The sequence below is a fragment of the Glandiceps talaboti genome, chromosome 10, assembly GCF_964340395.1.
Source record: "Glandiceps talaboti chromosome 10, keGlaTala1.1, whole genome shotgun sequence".
Taxonomy (NCBI): Eukaryota; Metazoa; Hemichordata; class Enteropneusta; family Spengelidae; genus Glandiceps; species Glandiceps talaboti.
Genome location: NC_135558.1, coordinates 24,584,460 through 24,607,326, shown reverse-complemented (window position 1 = coordinate 24,607,326; position 22,867 = coordinate 24,584,460). Strand labels below are relative to the sequence as shown.

The 22,867-nt window shown below is 37.4% G+C and overlaps 1 protein-coding gene across 1 annotated transcript in view; it reads right to left on the bottom strand.

Annotated features, from left to right (window-relative positions):
- The window catches only part of LOC144440772 (immunoglobulin superfamily DCC subclass member 3-like), a 106,958-nt gene that overhangs the window by 49,150 nt on the left and 34,941 nt on the right, over positions 1-22,867 (bottom strand). Inside the window, exon 2 of the mRNA XM_078130150.1 lies at positions 10,750-10,895. Coding sequence (XP_077986276.1) covers positions 10,750-10,828 — 79 coding nt within the window. The 5' untranslated portion in view covers positions 10,829-10,895. The remainder of the gene's footprint in view (positions 1-10,749; positions 10,896-22,867) is intronic.

Sequence of the window (22,867 nt, the reverse complement as noted above, 5' to 3'; positions counted from 1 at the left end):
AAGTACCCTGTGTTTAATACCTGTCTTTTTATAGTCTCATTTAATTCTGAACAGCTGGAAGTATAACATGCACAGGAAATCAATTTAAATAATTTCATATTTTACAATTGGGTCACTGTTCAGACTGATCTAAACCTGTCAAATTGGAAGATATAGGTGACGGCAAAATAATAGTATATATAGAATATATATTATATATATATATATATATATATATATATATATATATATATATATATATATATACATGTATATACCTATCCCCCCCAAAAAAAAATTGTGTCAATTGTTTGATACAATTCAAATGAGACAAAAAGGTGACAAATTGTGCAATAACAATGGTAACATCTGTTGTAAATGAGTAACACAAAAGCCTTCCAACTGTCACCTTGTTGGTTGAATAATAATCAAATATTATGGTTTGCACAATTATCAATATTAAATCTGCCACTTTCATTTGATCATGGGTGTCAATCTTTTGTCCACAAATATTATTTACATAGTATAGTGGCTGGTACATCGATTTGTATATGTTGCTGTGTTTCTTTAGTCACAGCATCACTGTTGATAAATGTGTTGTTGTGTTTTTTGTTACAAGATCACTTTGGATTAATGTGTTGTAACCTGTGGTTTTAATATTGAACTACTTGCTTGTATGTCAAATAATTCACCTGTGTTATTAATATTGAACCACCTACTTGTATGTCAAATAATTCACCTGTGGTTTTAGTATTGAACCACTTACATGAATGTCAAATAATTCACCTGTGTTATTAATATTGAACCACCTACTTGTATGTCAAATAATTCACCTGTGGTTTTAATATTGAACCACTTACATGTATGTCAAATAATTCACCTGTGGTTTTAATATTGAACCACCTACTTGTATGTCAAATAATTCACCTGTGGTTTTGATATTGAACCACTTACACGTATGTCAAATAATTCACCTGTGGTATTAATATTGAACCACTTACATGTATGTCAAATAATTGGAGATTTCATAAGCACACTGAAGGTGTGTGAAATGGAATCCTAATTCCATGAATAAAACCGAGTTAAGATATAACATATGCATTTCTCCAGAAATGACAAGAGCGCCCTCTATCATCAGCCATTCAAAATAACAACTGCACATGCTCAGTAGCTCTCATCCTTCGACAAAATGATGCACCAACAAGAATACAGTTGAAATTAACTTTAAATTCTTCTTTTTTATTAAGATTCCTTTTTTTTTCTTTTTCTTTTTTCAATCAGAGGTATAAAACTTTGTAACTAGTAACACCAAAGCAAACAAGTCCTGCCAAGTAAACGCAGTCCTGCAACAGTCTTCTGAAACTTGAAAACTTCTTATTCCAACAGTGTACTCAAAATCTGGAAGGAATAAACCACAATAGTTCAGTATAATATATATATATACCTGAAGGTTATTGGATAAACTACACATCTCACCCTGGATGGGACGGGTGGGAACTGTTATATCTTAACTCGGTTTTATTCATGGAATTAGGATTCCATTTCACACACCTTCAGTGTGCTTATGAAATCTCCAATTCCATTTCACAAAACCTCGTTAAGATATAACATATGCATGTTTAAAGCTACACTTACTATTTGCAAACAGTCAAGACAGCCTTGGTGAAAGCGGCTGTTTGTGCGTTTGAACCTTTTGCCTGCGATTCCCTCAAGTAGAACCTTCTAAATGTAGATGATTTTGACCAGTTTGCTCTAGAAAGGATTTCATTCATTGAAACCCCTTGACCTTTGGCCTTCGATGTAGAAGCAGATCTAGTTGAGTGAGCCTTGAAGATACCTGTATCAATTCCTGCTCTATTCATAACAGTTTTTAGCCACCTTGCTAGTGTACTACATGACACTGGTTTATGTCGTCTGACATGACTTAAAAACAGCTGTTCTCTGTTGATTCCATCAGATATCTGACGCCATGTTTTGGTTTTGTCAAGGTATGTCTTCAGACATGAAATTACGCAAAGTGACTTAATGCGAGGATAGCTAGTAAATGTAATTTGACCCAAAGGGGTACTACGGTTTGATTTAGTAAACATGTAATCTGATGACTTTGTGAGCTTTGCCAGATTGAATGTTATGGTGTCGCCTGAATCAACCATATTTGACACTTGTAAGTTTTTGAGTTCTGATTGTCTTCCTGCACTGGTCAAGGCCATAAGCATGCAAAGTTTCAGTGACAGGTCCTTCATGTTTAGTTTTGGGTTCCCACCCACTTTCAAATGTTTGAGAACCTGATCCACATCCCAAGTACCTGAATATCTAGGTTGAGGTGGTCTTTGATTAAATACAGCTTGCAGCATAGTTTTGACCTTTGGGTGTTGTCCAACCCTGAAACCATCAATAGATGGGTGAAATGCTGATAAGGTTGATCTGTAAGTATTTATGGATCTATACTCGTATCCCTCACTGAACAGGTAAGTTAGGAAATTCAGGATATCCCCCAAAGAGGCCTGAAATGGATTAATTTGTTGTCTACTACTCCAGCTACTCCATTTTCTCCAGGAGGAGTTATAAGATGTTGATGTTCCATGATGCCATGCATTTGACATAAGCTTGGCAGTTTCTTCCGAAATTCCCTCTGAAGTGAGGGATTTCCGGAAACCTTCCAAGCCGCTAATTTCAGTGTTCCGGTCTTTAATAGCAGATGGACTAGCTGGAGTGGTGACACCTAGAGTTTGGGGAACCCTGGTAGGAGAATTGGGAGTTCGATGGACATTTCCACTATCAAGGGAAACCATGCCTGGGTGTGCCATGTTGGAGTTACCATGACAACCGTTGCCCCTTCCTGCCTGATCTTGGACAGGCACCTCATTATTAGTGCAAATGGAGGGAACTCATAACCGTTCATGTGCAACCAACTGATCTGCAGCGCATCTGTTGCTATAGCCCCTGGGTCTGTTTTCCATGACACATACTTGTTTACCTGGTGATTCAGTCTGGATGCGAATAGATCTACATCTAATTTCCCCATCAGATTGTCCACTATTTGAAATATGTTTGGGTTTAGTTGCCAATTGCTGGAATCTGTCACATGACGTGACTCCCAGTCTGCTACAACATTGTCTACCCCCGGGAGATATTCTGCACCGAGTTGAATGTCGTTTATCAGGCAGTATTGCCAGATCTCTTTCGATAACTTCACCAGAACTTGTGACTTGGTCCCTCCATTTTCATGATGTATGCCACTGCCGTACGATTGTCCATCCTTAGGTGCACATGAATGTTTTGCTTTCCCTTTGTGAAAGTTCTTACAGCAAAGTTTGCTGCAAGGAGTTCCAGATAGTTTATGTGATGGCTCTGTTCTTGGACAGACCATGGGCCTCCTGTCCTTCCCATGTTGCATGTTGCCCCCCCCACCCCATTTTTGATGCATCGGTGTCTATTATAATGTGGGGAAAGGGACTGATCAGGGTCTTCCCATTGCTGTCTCTCAAGTGGTCTATCCACCACTGCAGTTCCTCCTTGCACTCCTTTGTTAGGAAAACTTGTGCCTCGTAGGACATGAAGCTTATCAGGGTTTTTGTTTTGGCCATCTGAAGGAATCTGCACTGTAATCGGGCAGGTACTACTGCTGCCATTGAAGCAGTCATCTTCCCTATTACCTTTGCCAATTCCCTCACTGACACTGTCTGTTTCTGAACTAGATTTGCACAGTGTTTCACAATTTGAGTTATCTTGTCCCTTGGAAGAGACATCTTCATTTCGACAGAATTTATGGAGAACCCTAGAAATTCTATTGTCTGTGAAGGTAGTAAAATGGACTTCTTCCAATTTACTACAAACCCTAGATGCTGGAGGAGGAACAGCAGGGTGTCTTTGTCTTTTAACAGGTTTTCCTTTGATTGGTTTAACAATAGGATATTGTCCAGGTATATGATCAATCTCATGCCTAGACGTCGCAATGTTGCTATAATTGGTTTCATTAACTTTGTGAATAGCCGAGGGGCTGAAGCCAGGCTGAATGGCAGACATGTGAATTGGTATAATTTGTTCCTCCAAGGGAACTTCAGAAATTTTTTGCAATTTGTGGCTACTGGTACTGTAAAGTACGCATCCTTCAAGTCTACCTTGCACATCCCCTGGTATTAGGAGATCTTTTAACATATGTAACCCTTCCATTTTGAAGTGGTTGTAAGCAACATAATTGTTTAGGCACTTGAGGTTGATCACTGGGCAATTGCCCCCATCTTTTTTGGGGACCAAAAAGATATTGCTTACAAAATCCCCCTGTTCCCGGACAGTTGGCTCGATTGCTTGCTTGCTTAGCATGTCTGTTATTTCCTTATCTATAAGAGCACAATCGTTTTCTGTGAAATTTGGTTGCCTTGGGAGGCATTATTGTTTTGGAACAGAAGAGAATTCGATTTGGTGACCCTTCACTGTTGAAATTATGTACGGGTCCCTTGTAAATCTTTGCCAATTTGTTGCAAATTCTTTTATACGTCCAGCTTTGACTGGACTCTCTGTCTCCCTGGTGGACAATTTTAGTTGTTTTATAACAGGGTGAACATTTTCCTCCAGCACTTTTGGTGGGGGACTGTCCACAACTTTTTGTGCTAGCAAGCTTTGCGTCTCGAGACGATTCTCTAGTGAACAAGAGTCGCTTACCGTTAGATACGTACCTGGTTTTTTTTCTGTTGGGACCCTCCTTGTTTTCTGAAGGAGTTGAAACTAACTCGGCCCCCAAAGTTGTGTCCACCTCTTGCGGGCCCTTGGCGAAAGGGTTGGTTGCCTTTCCTGGCCATGGGGAACTTTTTCTTCTTAAATGACGTTGAGGGGCCTAATTCGTTAGCTAGTTCTCTGGCTCGCTTCCGAGATTTTGCTATCTTGGATATCACCCTCTCAAACTTGTGTCCAAACAAACTTTCATCTGGTTTTTGCAAGATGTCATTGTGCTTAGACAGGATTGTCCTGGACCGTTTCACATCCTTTGTCAACTTTAGTAAGGACTGACAATATGCGTTGATAATTCAAGGATACATTAGCCTGGCCAACTAAAAGTACACTTTGATCTAGTAATGTCAGTGTCTCATCTAAATCCAAACTAGGAGAGGCACTCTCAGTCTTTGCTACATGCAAGTCACTCCACAGTTTGGTGAGAGGTGCCATTGTGTTCAGTATTTTCTGTTGAACTTGACACTGATCTATCAATACCTCTTTCACTGGAAATACCCTTGGCTTGAAACAGAGTATCAATGTATCCGTCTACTTTACGGACTTCAAGAGATTCAGTCTCTGGTAATGGATGCACTTCCAATATATTTTCTTGCAAAGTTTTGTCCTTGATATACTTTGAGAAGTGTTTATCCACATAATAATGTTGCAAGTTTTTGTTAAGCTTCCATGCTGATTCATTCACTTCTGGGTCATACATTTCATATAATCCCTTCGACAGTTCAGGTGACCGTGCGCCAATTTTTTTGCGGGTTCCTTTTGTCCTGTCAAAATGGCGTCTGCTAGTGACGTCACTACTAGCACTGCTGTCACGCATTTGCATACATTTTTGGAATGTTTACTCACTTGCCTGCCAGATGATGTTGTTATTTGACCAAAATATACCGCTATTTGATTGTTGTTGTCATGGGCGTGGTCATGATTTGTAGGACCAATTGTGTCAAAATGTTTTCAATAAAATCTGCAGAAGATCACTCCTGGAAACATCTCACCAAATCACCATCAGTCTCATTGTCCAAGTACTGTTTGAGAAGTTTTCTGACCAAAATTCACATTTTTACACCTAATTTGCATATCACTGATAAGATCATTATATGCTTAATATTTCTTCATATATACACCCCAGATGTATCCCCATTAACTTTCAGCCCAATCTGCTCAGTAGTTTTGGAATTAAAGTTTTTTGACCAAAAAGACACATTTTTAGACCCAATTTGCATATCACTGGTGGGATCATCATATCATGAACAATTCTTAATCTAAACACCCCTAAGAATGTTCCCACCAAATTTCCAACTAATCTGCCCAGTACCTTTCTGAGTTCAAGTTTTTTACTAAAAATCACATTTTTTTACCCAAATCACACACCTGTGATGCAATCATTTTGATTTGAACAATTTCCCAACTAGACACTAAACGTAATCCACCCACCAAATATGGCAATCGGTTCAGCAGTTTTTTACTTTAAGTTGTTTACAGACACGCACACACACACACACCCACACAGACAGACAGACAGACGGACATGCCTATAGCACAACTGAACATTATATGTTCACAATTTGCAGACAGACTTTCAGAATTATAACCAAATTCTATCCCCAGTAGTTTGAGAGGTAAAGCTCAATACCACCAGAGATGACCTGAAAATGCTCCCAGTCCGGTACATCTTTGTATGATGCGTAGATGTAGCAAGGTTCATTGAATTTGGTGCAGCTATTCTGCATTTGTAGCCCCATTTATAAAATCATTAATTATGCCCACTATGGTGCACCTTTTCCTTGTGTGCATGTACATGTATTTCAGAAACACAACAGTTTACATGTACACTGTACATGTACACATGGCATTCTTCTGCACTCCATATACACATACAACATGGACAACTGTAGCTTGCACTTCCAAAATGTCACAAGAAAACATTAACATTTACATCATGTACATGTACATATTCTTGTAATAATGTGCAGAAGATGTACTGTTCTCATCATTTTTGCAAGCCAGAGCACATATTTCTGCTGAAGCAAAGAAATATGGAAATACCCTCTTGGCAGGTACATTTCGGACAGTGCTGTAAAGAGGTCTGTGGTTTACAACATTCTTTCTTACAGCAATAATTAGAATATCATTTTTACCTTCCATAAGGAAGGTTTTGTATTACAATGTAGGGGTTGAAATGTCTGTGGGTGTGTCTGTGTGTGTGTGTCTGTGTCGGTATCACCATTTTCTAAAAAATGACCGGCTCATTGCAAACAAAATTTAGTAGACATGTTCCATAGGGTAATGGCAAAAACTGATTAGGTTTTGGTAAACATCCCATGAATATTAATGAGCAATTTACGTAATTAATGGTTTTTGGTAATTAGGCTATATCTCAAGAATGCACGCTTCAAATTCAATATGACTTGGTACATACATTTGCGATACCTAAGCGCATCTGTCTTGAAAATATTATCGATGTAGCATTTATTTTTGATAAGATATTGGCATAATTTCTGTAGGCCACAAAAAAGAAAAGAATTGCTTCTGGTCATGAAATGTTGTCTAAAGTGGTGCGACTGTATCACCATTTTCTAAAAAATGACTTGCTCAATTCAAACTAAATTTAGTACACATGTTCCGTAGGGTAGTGAATTGATTAGAATTGAGTAAACATCCCATGAACATTAATGAGTAATTTACGTAATTAATGGTTTTCAGTAAATTAGGCTATATCTCAAGAATACACTCTTCAAATTCAATATAATGAGGTACGTACATTTGCGATGCCAAAGCGCACCTTTCCTGAAATTATTATTGATGTAGCTTTTAGTTTTAATAAGTTATTGGCATATTTCCAGTAGGCCACAACTTCATGTTCAGGGCAATGATAGATATATAATTTTTTGAAGATTTAAAGTTGTAACCAAAACAAAATTTTCATAACTATTAAATTTCCATCAGAATAATCTAGCCATCCTATGTTGGAAGTACATAAAATCAAGACAAGTATAGCAACATCCTAATCAAACTTGAAAGTGATGTGTCTACAGGTTTTGTACTTCTTTATTTTTTAAAAAATCAATTTGGAACTAACTCATACCAGCTACATATAAGTGATGAGACAGCTGTCTTACAACATATTACATAAGCACGTCATAAACCAAACTGGCCATGCTACACACTTTACCACCAGAGGAAATAGTGAAGTAAACATTATTTAACAATGTAGTGTTCTCACTGTCTCAGCTAATGAGGACAAATAAACACATTTCAACAAAGTTAAGCTCAACCTACTGGGTAATTTTGAAGTTGAAGATTTTTGAGGAAAGGCAATGATATAGAATAACACTTCTAGAAACATCTCACCAAATTTCAGACTCATTCACCAAATACTTTCTGAGATATAAGTTTTTGACCAAAATTCACATTTTTACACCTATATTCCATATCACTGATGAGATCATTGTTTTGAAGAAAATCTGCATCATAACACTTTAAGAAACATCTCACCAAGTTTCAGACTCATTGACCAACTACTTTTTGAGATATGTTTTTGACCAAAAATGAATATTGTTACACCTAATTTGCATATCACTCATGGAATCACTCATGGAATCATTGTATGCTTAATATTTCTTCATCAATACATCCCTAGATGCATTCCAAGCATTCCCATCAAATTTCAGCCAAATCTGCTCAGTGGTTTTGGAATTAGAGATTTTTGACCCAAAAAAATCCATTTTAGCCCTAATTTGCATATCACTGTTGGGACCATCATGTGATGAACAATGCTTAGTAAAAACACTCTGAAGAATGTTTCACCCAAATTTCAGCCCAATCTGCCCAGTAGTTTCTGAGTTTAAGTTTTTTGACCAAAAATCACATTTTTTGACCCAAATCACAAACTGGTGGTAAGATCATTTTGATTTGAACAATTTCCCAACTAGACACCCAAGGTAATGGACCCTACCAAATATCATGGCAATCGGTTCAGCGTTTTTTTTACTTTAAGTTGTTTACACCACAGACAAGATAAGAATAGACAGATTGGTAACGAACCTTCTCCCATTGTTCGATCATAGCCTTGGGTAAACATTACTCTATTGTCATGGAAATAACTTTCCAAAGTGTGAATATGCCTGAATTCAATATCGTCTCACATAAATCAATAAACCACACAATACTACACGATATTTCGATAGGAAAGTTTGCTATCCTACTGACAGAATCATCAAATCAATATCGGCACTTGAACTCTCATGCGAACTTGAAGCCGACTCAGATCAAATATCGTTGACATGTAAACACATACCGTCTTGTGTTGTCGACCGACACTATATACATAAACATATGTTTGGCATGATGCAGGTCACAGTAGACACAACACTGTTGCAACAAAAGTTAGTGTTGCGTCTTTTTACATTGATTGCGACAGGGGTACATGCATGTTATGAATCAAAATAAAAACTCTCAGTACCATGCTGGAAAGCAGAACATACAATAAGACGACGCATTGTTTTCCAAGAAAAATTACAATCACACTGAAGATATTTTATGATGTGAAGCTAGCTTGCCTTCTTAGGTAAAACATCATTTTCGCATTTTGTATGTTTTCCGTTGTACAGTTTCACTTTGATCATGGCCACACTTGTACCGCTGTGGGGTCAGTGGGAACTCTGCTCCGGTAAATTGATCGGGGAACCCGTTAACAGCCTGTGTTCAGTTTGACATGGGTGATGAATGCATAGACCCTCATGTAAACGTCGGAAATGTTACGACTATTGAATAAAGTATGTACTTTTCTGACAAAAATCCCAGTGGGTAGGACAAAAATCCCAGAGTGTAACTTACTATAGAGCCATTAGAACCCAACTTGCCCTATCGTCAGAATTTGTCGTATAGTGTGTAACAAATTCCATATTTCTGCATTTTTAAATCAAATATGTTCATTATATATTCATGATTTTGACCGTCCCAAACAAGCAAGTTTTACAAGGCAATAACTCAGCTAAATCTCGCTCGATTTTCAAGCTGTTTCCGCAGAAATTGTCAGCTTCCGGTTGAAAATAACGCTATCGGACCTTTGACCCTTACCAATGATGCAGTGCTCTTTAAACAACAAAACACCGATAGTACCCGAAGAGGGACTTCGGTAGCTTTCAGTGTAACGTTGAAAGTGCTAGAGACCGTTGTAGCATACCAGAGGCAAGGATCGAGCTGTTAATCCCCAGATTAACACCTCAAACAATAGCCATTACCAATCTGTCTATTCTTGTCTGTGTTTACACACACACACACACACATCCACGCAGACAGACGCCGGGCGATACTGAACCTCAGTTCAGTTGTGCTAAAAATCACATTTTTTGACCCAAATCACAAACTGGTGGTAAGATCATTTTGATTTGATCAATTGCTAGAAACCATTAGAAACATCCCCATGAACTGAGTGCAATCCACCAAGTAGTTTTCAAGATATCATGTTTTGACCAAAATTCAGTTTTAGACCAAATTTGCATATCACTGAGGGAATCATCATGTCCTCTATAACTCTTCATTGACACATCATGAAAAACCTCCCACCACTTTGAGCCAAAACTGCAATGTAGTTTGGAATTAAAGATTTTTGACGAAAACATCACATTTTTTATAATATATAATTTGCATAACCCTGATGGGATGAACATGTCATGAACAATCCTTAATGTATACATCCCCAAAAACGAATTTCAGAATTTCAGCCCTATCTATCCAGTAATTTTTAGAAATCATGTTCTTTGAGAAAAATGGTATTTTTGACCCAAATCACATTCCTGTTGTGTGATCATTTTGACTTACACAATTTCCCAATTAGACACCAAAATTAATAGCGCCACAAAATACAAAGGTACGTATGATGTAATTTATGAAGCAGACCAATTATTGCTGTTATTTAAATGTATAAATGTATGTAAAAAGAATCAACACATATAATGTAATTTATTGCAGAAAATTTCATCATTATAAATTAAGTCTTCAAGTTGACAACATTTAAATTTGATAGTCATTTATTTTACTTACCTATTGTACAGTAAGATAGGGAACAATTTAACATTAAAACTGTAATCACAATGTACACAGTCTTCCATTTGACGTCCATTGTACTAAATTCTATCTATTTTACTTCACTTTTACAGACTGTTACATCTCAATATGGCTGTCATATCCTGTCAATGACAAAACAAGGAAATACCATTAATGTTTCAGTTTCCATCGTACATGTATGTTACTATGGAAACAATACACGTTAGTCACAATGGTTCATACCATCAAATACATACGATGGCATGTCCAGGAAATATTAGTGATTTCCTATATCAATAATTAAAAGGAAAATTGTCCAAAAATTTGATTGCTAGCTACATGTACCTACATGTGTATTTCTCTTTGGATCATGCTATGTTTCATAAATGTGACATAAAGGTTAAAAAGCATGTCTACACACTCACAAATACAAACAATTTTTTTCAGATTCACAATGACACAAATATACTGTCTTCTTACAAATGAAGAGCTGTCAAGTTGTGTTTTACCAGGTTTATCACCATTTTCAGATGATATATTTCTTCTTCATTTTGATCTGTCAATGTCATATACAGTACCATTGAGGTTTGTCTCAAAAGAAAACTAGCAATATGGGGGTAGACACTTGAATGTCGTCTCCACGTATTAAAGTTTTTTAGTTAAAGGTTGAGAAGTGAGCTAGGACATTAGGTAAATTTATCAATAAAACTATGTACATCCACTGGGCTAGGACGTCAGGTGAATTTATCAATAAAACTATGTAAATCCACTAGGCTAGGACATCAGGTGAATTTATCAATAAAACTATGTAAATCCACTAGGCTAGGACGTCAGGTGAATTTATCAATAAAACTATGTAAATCCACTGGGCTAGGACATCAGGTTAATTTATCAATAAGACTATGTAAATCCACTGGGCTAGGTTGTCAGGTGAATTTATCAATAAAACTATGTAAATCCACTGGGCTAGGACATCAGGTGAATTTATCGATAAAACTATGTATATCCTGGGCTAGGTTGTCAGGTGAATTTATCAATAAAACTATGTAAATCCACTGGGCTAGGACGTCAAGTGAATTTATCAATAAAACTATGTAAATCCACTGGGCTAGAACATCAGGTGAATTTATCAATACAACTATGTAAATCCACTGGGCTAGGAAGTCAAGTGAATTTATCAATAAAACTATGTAAATCCATTGGGCTAGGACATCAGGTGAATTTATCAATAAAACTATGCAAATCCTGGGCTAAGACGTCAAGTGAATTTATCAATATAACTATGTAAATCCACTGGGCTAGGACGTCAAGTGAATTTATCAATAAAACTATGTAAGTCCACTGGGCTAGGACGTCAAGTGAATTTATCAATAAAACTATGTAAGTCCACTGGGCTAGGACGTCAGGTGAATTTATCAATAAAACTATGTAAGTCCACTGGGCTAGGACATCAAGTGAATTTATCAATAAAACTATGTAAATCCACTGGGCTAGGACATCAGGTGAATTTATCAATAAAACTATGTAAATCCACTGGGCTAGGACGTCAGGTGAATTTATCAATAAAACTATGTAAGTCCACTGGGCTAGGACGTCAAGTGAATTTATCAATAAAACTATGTAAATCCACTGGGCTAGGATGTCAAGTGAATTTATCTATAAACTATGTAAATCCACTGGGCTAGGACATCAGGTGAATTTATCAATAAAACTATGTAAATCCACTAGACTAGGACATCAGGTGAATTTATCAATAAAACTATGTAAATCCACTAGGCTAGGACGTCAGGTGAATTTATCAATAAAACTATGTAAATCCTGGGCTAGAACATCAGGTGAATTTATCAATAAAACTATGTAAATCCACTGGGCTAGGACGTCAAGTGAATTTATCTATAAACTATGTAAATCCACTGGGCTAGGACATCAGGTGAATTTATCAATAAAACTATGTAAATCCTGGGCTAGGACATCAGGTGAATTTATCAATAAAACTATGTAAATCCACTGGGCTAGGACGTCCAGTGAATTTATCTACAAACTATGTAAATCCACTGGGCTAGGACATCAGGTGAATTTATCAATAAAACTATGTAAATCCACTCATATTTATTTATTTGGACGCACTCAGTGGAATCAGAACTCACAAAGGGCATACTGTACATAAGCAGTAAGCACACTACAATAAAGAATTGGATGAAAAATAGCCTATACAACAACCTTAAGGGAGTTGCACAGGCTAGGACATCAGTTAAAATTCTCAATAAAAATATGTAAATTCCATTCAATAAATGTATTTATACACATTTGAATAAGAATTAGCAAGGGGCAAACAGGAAATGTATGTAATTTGCTGGGGAGTCTGATGTGCCCTCAAGAATGACTCTCTGTATCCCGGGCCCATATCACGCAATGGCGGCATTTTGTAGAAGGCTCAGATGACGAACTAGTATTCAGACACCTGCTGCCAATTTCTCCTCAAAATCTCAGATGGTGGGTGAGTAAATAAATATAACGTTCAACTGTTGATTTAGATGTGTTTCTCACTCTCCTATCCTATCCATGCTTACATGTGTATCACCGTCATTGACGTCACGTATTGTCCCCAAGTACTAGTAAGCTATAGGACTAAGCCAAGTAGATAGTCGGGGCATTTTTCCCTGATAGTGCACTTCACCTGTGCTGAGTAACTTATTGATTTCATGCATGGGTGAGAAAGTAGCCTAAACATTATTCTTTTCTTTTTTTGACAGGATCATGCCAAAATGAAATGGACAGGCTAAGACAAGAATAGGTACGAAAGTGGTCGACGCATGCGGACAGTGCATTGAGTAGCTAGATACTGACATCGTCCGGTACATGAGTAAACAATTCCCAACTTATCCGAATTACTGTTTTCACAGGGACTTATAATTTCATAAATAAAATATTTTTTTGTGTATTTATAAGATAGTTTTGACTTTTGTTAATAAATCATCGATCATATATAATACAACCAGACACTTGAGTTGATAAGATATTTGGATGCCACCCCATGTTGCATTCAGTTGTGCCACTGCTTTCTACTCTTGTAAAGTTGTAGTAGAATTGCCATGTTTGTTAGGGAAGGCAGATATATCAAGTGCATCGTAAGTACACATCAGGACAAGTTACGCCGGGTGAAGACGAGTGAAGACGATAAATGACGAGAAACGGGAGATAATGAGGTGTTCGTAGTTCATGAATAACTGACAATAGCTAATGACTTTTGCCCTCCTTTGTTTTCTATAAGTACATCGTATTCACACGTTTCAGGATGTTATTTGATATTATCGCCTTGGTTTGTTTCCAGTACCAACATCGTCTTTGTTCGTCTTTGACCGTAATTTGAAAAAAAGTAAAAAACATCGGAACTATATGCACAATCAACAGGGCTCAAAATGAACTTGTTTCCCTGGTAGCCCTGTACAACACATGTAAAGGTAGTCCTGCTTGCATACGGAGGAATTCGGGACACGATTCTGACAATTGTCCCTCCCCCTCCTTAGAGTCAAGTCAGTAATACAGACTTGTGCACCGTCATGTAAGCAGGACTAATGTAAAGGTACATACAACTAGTTAATGTATTGGTGGTCGACCGCGGCCCTTGGGAATGTGTTGACCTTTCCACAATTATACAACCAAAACCCTGTGTGCTTATGATGATGATGAAGCGAGAAACGGTAAAAATAATTTGCACCAAAAAGCTCAATTTCCAAAATACAAGTACAACTTACGATGTCGGATTACAGTACTCCAGTGCCAGTGCCAGTGCAGTGGTACGGTGATTAGTGTGTCGCACTGTACGCCCATTTCGTATGTCATGACTAATTTTATATCTTTTAAATGTGACTACAAGTAAAACAGGTCTAAGAAATTCATAATTACTGCGAACAATATCAACTGAAACTTCATTTTATACGATAGGATTTAAGCCGAGAATGACTATGAGTATGAGTGTCATTTACCTTATGTATACATTCGCAATCAACGCACATGACATCAGCAATGACATGTTGACTCATTAGTGAATTACCGATTTACTATTCTCAGGCTGCGGACTCACCTTGTATTTCCACAATTTCCCAACGTAAAATGTAATTTACTTGAACTTTATCCATATACAAATGTAATATCTTGGTAAGAAAAACAGACAAAAGTAACTCAGAAACAGTTGAATTACTTGTAATTTGCCTGACGAATCCATCGGCCGTCTATATAGTGGCCATGCCAGTGATCACGCATTGATTCAGTGCCCAACATAGCCAACATTCACATGTTTCACTGTCACCATCATGCAATGCGATCCCCTAACACAACTTTTTCGGATTCAAAATACATATGTACTCATTTCGTTTCCATTAATCTAACCCATCAACAAATGAAAAAAATCACAACCTGTCCCATAAATTTGGTTTACTAAGGCTTCTGAGCTGTGGCAGATAGATGTTCTGATTTCCGGTAGCAAGTTCAGTGTTTTGCACACTTCAGTGAGTAGGTCAGAGGTCGCGACAGTAGCCCCATCTACACGTAGGTCGTCCTACCTGAGGCAGTCCCAAGTCCTACCTGAGGTAGGATAGGTTTGTGTCTACACATAGGAAGCTTGCAGCGTAGATGTCGCGCGTTCCGTCCTGACAGTACATAGGACGAAGTCAGCAAGGTTTCAGGAAACCTCTCAAAGGTGTCCTAAGTCAGGACAGTTTCAGGATGCGTTTGCGTCTACATGGGCTTCAAACTATCCCGAATCCTACCTCAGGTAGGATTTTTAGTGCCGTGTAGATGGGGCTAGTGACGGTAGACAAAACATGTGACGAGAGACGTCCATTTCGACGTCTCGTCTACTCCCTCTAATGTTTCAATTTGTAGATTAAGTTTATCAAAGTTGATCTTTTTGTGGCATTTTTTATGTTACCAATAGAACTGTGCTTTGTCACTGTATCTTATATGATGTCAACAAAACTTTCCTTTACGGAGTCAGTATACTTTTTGACTGACGTCAGGGGGAATGGCCCTGGACTTAAATAATTTTGATGTCTGCCGTAAAATGAATGCACTAAAGCGACGCAAGGTGACGTGGGAAAATGATTGCGTCATTTGTAAATTTAGGGGGCCAGTGTCGCAAGGTCGCAGCCTTGGCAGAACACTGGCCTAAGACGCCATGAGGAACGTTTGATGTTCGTTCGAACCTTACAATCTTGCTGTGTTGAACTCAGGGGTCAGTCGGAAATAAAAAAAGTTTTTTTTTCTGATGTCGGAGCTGCAAATTAGGGTCGGTCGGGAGATGAGAAACAGAAATCAAAAGGGCCGCCCTGAGCTATAATACACGCTCTGTGGTACCGTACACCATGGATGTTATACATCCATGCGTACACCAGGGACATAACGTGCTAACACTACAAATGTAAATGACATGCACAAATCAACTTGTGTCCAAGACAATTTGTAATATCACCACAAAGTGCACTGACAGATGAATGATTCGTGACTTTCAAAAACTTTGTAATTTCGTGGAAAGTGCATATCATTGTTAGTCATTGTATATTGTAAAGGATTAAACTCCAGTTTCTTCCTTTCTTTCCCAAAAAATAATGATTTTTATTGAAACACGGTTACCCTAATGTCGAAAAGTAACCATGATGAAAATAACTGGGGCATGATAATAATTTTAAAAAACTATGTATTTCATGAACTTTGAAAACAGTAAGCTAAGGTTTGGTGTTTTGATAGGTGAATTTTCAAGGTGGCACGTACGTACACATGCTGAGTGTGAATGAAAACACTGACGGAAATACGCATTCTGGAAGACATTGACAACTTTCCCAAGTCTTTTTCTCATCCTCCCTATTATTATTATTAGTACATATAACTGTCAATGATCAGCGTTATGCCGACGCTTGACACTTTGATTATTGTGGCTAAACCGTGCAAATGGGAGAAAGTGGTCGGTTGAAAAACACGATTCACAATTATTGCATCTGTTTTGTGTAGTGTTGTGATTTTCTTTGCCTAATTATCACTCCACAGGGCATTTGCGAGTTCAATTGGTCATAGTACAGGAATCGATATATTCAAGAAGTCTGCGATTTATTCACGAAACGTTGCTTCTATTTCTTGTATAAACCGTCTGTCGTGTCGCAGTCCCTACACTTGTAGACCATAGACGCGTAGACGGCTGGCTGCGCTATGTGGGTTACTGGGCAATGTTTAACCTCGCTCTAACCTTGTCGCTGAAACTCTGTCTTGCGACTCCATGTACATGTATTCTTCCCTAGACTTTATACCAGTGTCTGACAATGCCTTGTAATGAAGCTTGACCTTTCTCATTCCTATTTTTGGTTTTGGCATCTTCAAATTAGCTATATTTTAGGCGATACGTGGCGATGACTTTGCTTAGAGCAGGGCTGAGCAACCTAGGCTCCACGCAGAGCGTAGGAGAACGCTACTCATGCACGTTACACACGGTTTGTTGTTGTCTCCCTAGCTTTGAAATAGTAAGCAAGCTTTACGGTACGATGTGTAATACTTGTATAGCGCGTCTCTACAGTAGTCTAAAGGTGGATATGAACCATATGACGATTACCATACATACTAGAGGTCCAAAGAAACTAATTCACAGCCATGCTTTCAACCATCGTTCCTACATACGCCATGGATGGTTTTGTGAAATATCAAAAAAACAGCATTTCTTCTGTTTTTCACCGTTTTGAGCTCATTTTCTTAATCATTTAATTTGCTTATTATACAAGCTAGGGAATTCAGGTTTCCTTTATCAGATAAATTAGGTCAAGGAGAAGAAACATAAGGTTGGAATTTCCCAACAGTTGAACGGCCAGGGAACACTACTTCATTGTAAATGGGATACAGGTTTACAAAAATTGCAATTTTAACAGATAATAGCAACCAAATGGAATTAAATTTCAGCAAAGTTGAACAATATGAATTTGACATTTTTATTTATGATGACAGCGGTGAAAAAAACACCGAAAAAAACAACAATTGCCTTGTAAAAATTGAAAAATATGACATATTAATATCAAATTTCATCATACCATAAACAATATTTTAATGTTTTTGCTGATAACTTGAATATATAAAGAACAAACTGTGAAAATATGGAGTTATTATAAAATAAAAATATGTTTATTTTTAACAAAGTTATGACATTTTTACTAAGTAAAGAATGGGAATGAAAAATAGCCTGTGCAACAACCTTTATAAACATGTGACTCTCTAGCTATAAGGCACTGCAGAGAACATTAGGCATTGTACATGTACATTGTATATGGCTGCAACCATCTACAAATATGATGTTTATTGTTATCACTATGTTCATTCCTGCAGCTCAGATATCAATTTCTTTTTTAATCTTCTTTTGGTTACCCAGCACTACCACAGTCGCTTTTCCCTTGTTCAGTTACCCCAATCCAGTTACAGTCAGTTGAATACTATACAATCAGCTACATGTACTCAATTCTAAATACACATTCATCACCTACATGTAGCTATGTCTGTCTGGTCCTCCCCAGGTACAAATGTAGCTAGGATACAGACACCTGCAAGGTCCTCCCCGGGTGCTCTTTTCCAGTTATTTTCCGATGCTATACATTCAGGAGCACACATGTACAAAATGTATCTGCCAGAACCTCCCCAGGTACAATGTAGCCTATACTCCTTGCACCTGCTGGCGATCTTCCAGGCTGCAAGTGGTGCTGAATAGCCAACAAGATAGCCAAATATTTGCGTTATGTTTTTTGTTGTTATTTACTTGAGTAGTTAGATATTACAATGGCATTAAAGTTTCATATTCCAAAGACATACATGTAAGGGGTGGACCATTTGATATCCTGGGGGGGGGGGGGCTTGGAAGATTTCGGGAGAAAAAAAGATGCCAAGTGGATTTGCTTGAAAAAAAAATCCGGATATGAGTGGGTGATGGAAAAAAAAAGATGGACCACTGCTGCTAGAAAAAAAAATATCTTGGCAGGAAATGATGCACATGTTCGAGTATACTGTTCAACCTGCTCGTACCTCTCCAACCAGGAAACTTGTCAAATCATGACAACCAGTTTCAAACACATGTCAGGGACCAGTCAGTTTCGTTAGCCTGTGGTACATATATATATTTGTTCTTGTCTCTGTTTCTTTCATAAATGGTTTAAATATTACTTCATGTAAGGGTTCAAACATAACTATACATAAAATTATACATATAATACATGTATTACCTAGCTACCACACTAGTTACAGAACATGCCATGTAAGTGTTTGGCTGTTTCACATTCAGTGCTTCACTTATCTTGCAGTTTGGGGCAAAAGTGAACTTGAAGGTTTTGTAATGGTAATCTTCATACTATTATAAAAGAACTTAATCTAAATTGTTCTAGTCTCTTCAGTATGAATTGTCAGAAGGGATGATATACTTCCTATTTCAGACACTACATGTATCGACACCACAACTCAAATTCAAGTTTCTATTGTACACTAGGTATGACCTCCTAAAGTGCTCTCACACATCAGTAACTTTACTATGCATGCAATATCAATGCCCTATACCAATGTTACAGGCCCACTTTTATAACATGGAAAACTTATTTAAAAAGGTTATATTTACTTTAGCTTTTCGATGCTTGGCAATATATATCTCAGAGGCTATGAATAACCTAAAAATTGCCTAAATAGAAACAAAAAACTACAGATTTGGCAGGGGGGACCTCTTGGACTCCATCACCCCAGAGGCCACTCATTCATTAAACCAACAATAAGGTTCACCAAAATTGGTAAAAAAAAACTTTAAAAGCTTCTAGGGGAGACCCCCTAGGACCCCCCCCCCCATATGAGGTAGACATGTTTCAGTTTCAAATCAAAGTTCTTTCCTCCACCTCTTACTGTCAAGATGCTATGAAACTTTATTTAAAAAATGTTTCAACCTTATGTAGTTGCTTTTTACATGTTAGAGCTGTCTTGTAAAGCTTGCAAATTATTGTCTGAAAGTGTCTGTGAATAACCTAAACATTACCTTTAGAAGTAACAAGCGACCTATCGGTCAGAATAGCTCCGCTGTTCTTTTTAGTTTTTATTTTAGTAGCGATGTAATAAAGTGGTTAGTGGTGTCATATGATGTCTCACTATAAAACGCATTTTACACAGAAAGTTGGTAAAATATTGTACTTTTATACCATAGCCACCATTTCACAAAATAATTTACTGTTATGAAAATTACACAAAATCTCAGAAAAATAATGACTGGGAAATGCAAACACACACACAAAAGATTTTTGAGGTTGGCTATAAATAATTCCAGTGTCTTGCAGCTTTAACCCTGGAAAATTTTAATAATGAATGAAACAAACTAGGGATCTAAAATAATTTTGAGGCAATTCGAATTTCAATTTTCTAACAAAGTTACCAAAAACACTGTCCATAAGCTTAATTGTCAACAATATTCAATTTGTAGTAGACATAACATCGTCTAATATTTAAATTTACAGAGTGTCTTGTGACCGGCGCCTGTCAGCAGACTCGGCCAATTTTTTTTCATCATTCCATTGTATTTAAACCTTGTACTTGACATTTCGCAATATTTATAATTCTCAACAAAATACCTCAACATACTTCACCTCGCTCGTACTCAAAGCAGTCCCGGTATGATCACTTACATGACTAGAGAGAACCTTTTCGGATTTACATGTAAAACGGGGAAAGATACGCAAAACATAATGCAAAGTCTGAAGCCAAATTAAAGTTGTAATTATTTCATTTATTTTTACTTGCCAAATATTTGCATTTTGGAAATGACAAGACATGTTCATGTCGTTTACATGTAAACTGTCAGCCAATAAACAAAGTTTGGTCGATTCACAGTACGCAGTGTACACAGAGTCTCTAATAGCTTGCAAAACTTCAACCGCATGCCTAGGCATGCCTTGCTTATGCAAGTTGTCTTCATTCTGGTTCACTGTCACTCCAAATTGCACGACAATATAGAATTAATCACAAGTTACATGTTATCTGAAAGCATCAAACTTTTGTAGTGGGTCTGAAGTGTGATTTTAGTGAGTACCGTTGCTGCTTGCTGTGGAAAATCGCCCGGTCAACGGAAACGACGTCAGCTTCAACTTCTGGGTCAAATCAGTCGTTACACAACTATCCCACTAAATTTACTTACTATGATTATGTAAAACACATAAAAATCCACCTTTTTGTGGAATTTGTAAACTTTCTGGTCCGTATTAAGGAAACTATGAGCGAAAAACCGGGTCGAAATTTCAGGGCCTCAAGTATGCGTCCTGAATTTGTCGGAGAATTGGTATTCCTAAATGTAATTCCAAAATTTATTTTGCTGGCAGGAAAGAAGAGATGTCAGTTGAGGTTCAGGCGTTTACAGTATCTAAAATGGTGGACTCTAGTGAAAGTTACAGCGAGTTGAATATACCCAAAAATAAGGCCCGTGAGCAGCCATTCAAAGTGTAACAGTCGCTATCTGCATCTGAGAATAGATTGTATGCAAATGAGGGTATTGCGGACTGGCTGATTATGTAGAAGGGGTGCAGAATTTGGATTTGAAGTTTACAACCCTGTTTCGAACAAACACTTCTCATTTGGGCACACAATGCGTAGAATTATGACTATAGCACATATTACATTGCTTGTTTGACGTCAATAGTGTCTTTTGAAAAGTGGCAGTTTACTTGAAGTCTTTCTCGTGGACTGATTTCCAATATGGCGTCGGTCACAATGCTCATTAACATATTAATTTTTTGTTAAATTACAAAAAAAAAATCATAAAAAATAGAAAAGAAGATGTGCTGACTTGAATTTAACAAATCTGAGTAAGCTACCCTCTGCGCATCAATACACCAGATATCAAAGCAATCTGACATGTAGTATTTGAGGAGATGATGAAAATGTCATTTTTTGAAAAAAAATCATAAAAAATTGAAAATGGCACAGATCAACTTGGCATGAACAAATCTGTATAGCCTCCCCCCAGGGAACATGCACACCAAATATCGAAGAATTCTGACTGTCACTTTCGGAGAAGATGATGAAAATATAAAAAGTTGACGGACACCAATGATTCACCTATACTCTATACCTCTATACCCACCTATACCTAAAGCTACGCTTTCAGCTTTCGCTGACAGCGGAGCTAAAAAACCTCCAGGGTTTCATTTGGGCACACAATGCATAGAATTATGACTATAGCACATATTACATTGCTTGTTTGACGTCAATAGTGTCTTTTGAAAAGTGGCAGTTTACTTAAAGTCTCGTGGACTGATTTCCAATATGGCGTCAGTCACAATGCTCATTAACATATTAATTTTTTGTTAAATTACAAAAAAAAATCATAAAAAATAGAAAAGAAGATGTGCTGACTTGAAATTAACAAATCTGATTAAGCTACCCTCTGCGCATCAATACACCAGATATCAAAGCAATCTGACATGTAGTATTTGAGGAGATGATGAAAATGTCATTTTTTGAAAAAAAAATCATAAAAAATTGAAAATGGCACAGATCAACTTGGCATGAACAAATCTGAATAGCCTCCCCCCCCCCCCCAGGGAACATGCACACCAAATATCGAAGAATTCTGACTGTCACTTTCGGAGAAGATGATGAAAATATAAAAAGTTGACGGACACCAATGATTCACCTTTACTCTATACCTCTATACCCACCTATACCTAAAGCTACGCTTTCAGCTTTCACTGACAGCGGAGCTAAAAAACCTCCAGGGCTTCATTTGGGCACACAATGCGTAGAATTATGACTATAGCACATATTACATTGCTTGTTTGACGTCAATAGTGTCTTTTGAAAAGTGGCAGTTTACTTAAAGTCTCGTGGACTGATTTCCAATATGGCGTCGGTCACAATGCTCATTAACATATTAATTTTTTGTTAAATTACAAAAAAAAAATCATAAAAAATAGAAAAGAAGATGTGCTGACTTGAAATTAACAAATCTGAGTAAGCTACCCTCTGCGCATCAATACACCAGATATCAAAGCAATCTGACATGTAGTATCTGAATGTCTGAGCTCACCAATCAAGTTTCCGATTTGTATTTTCAGTGTGTCATCATACCATG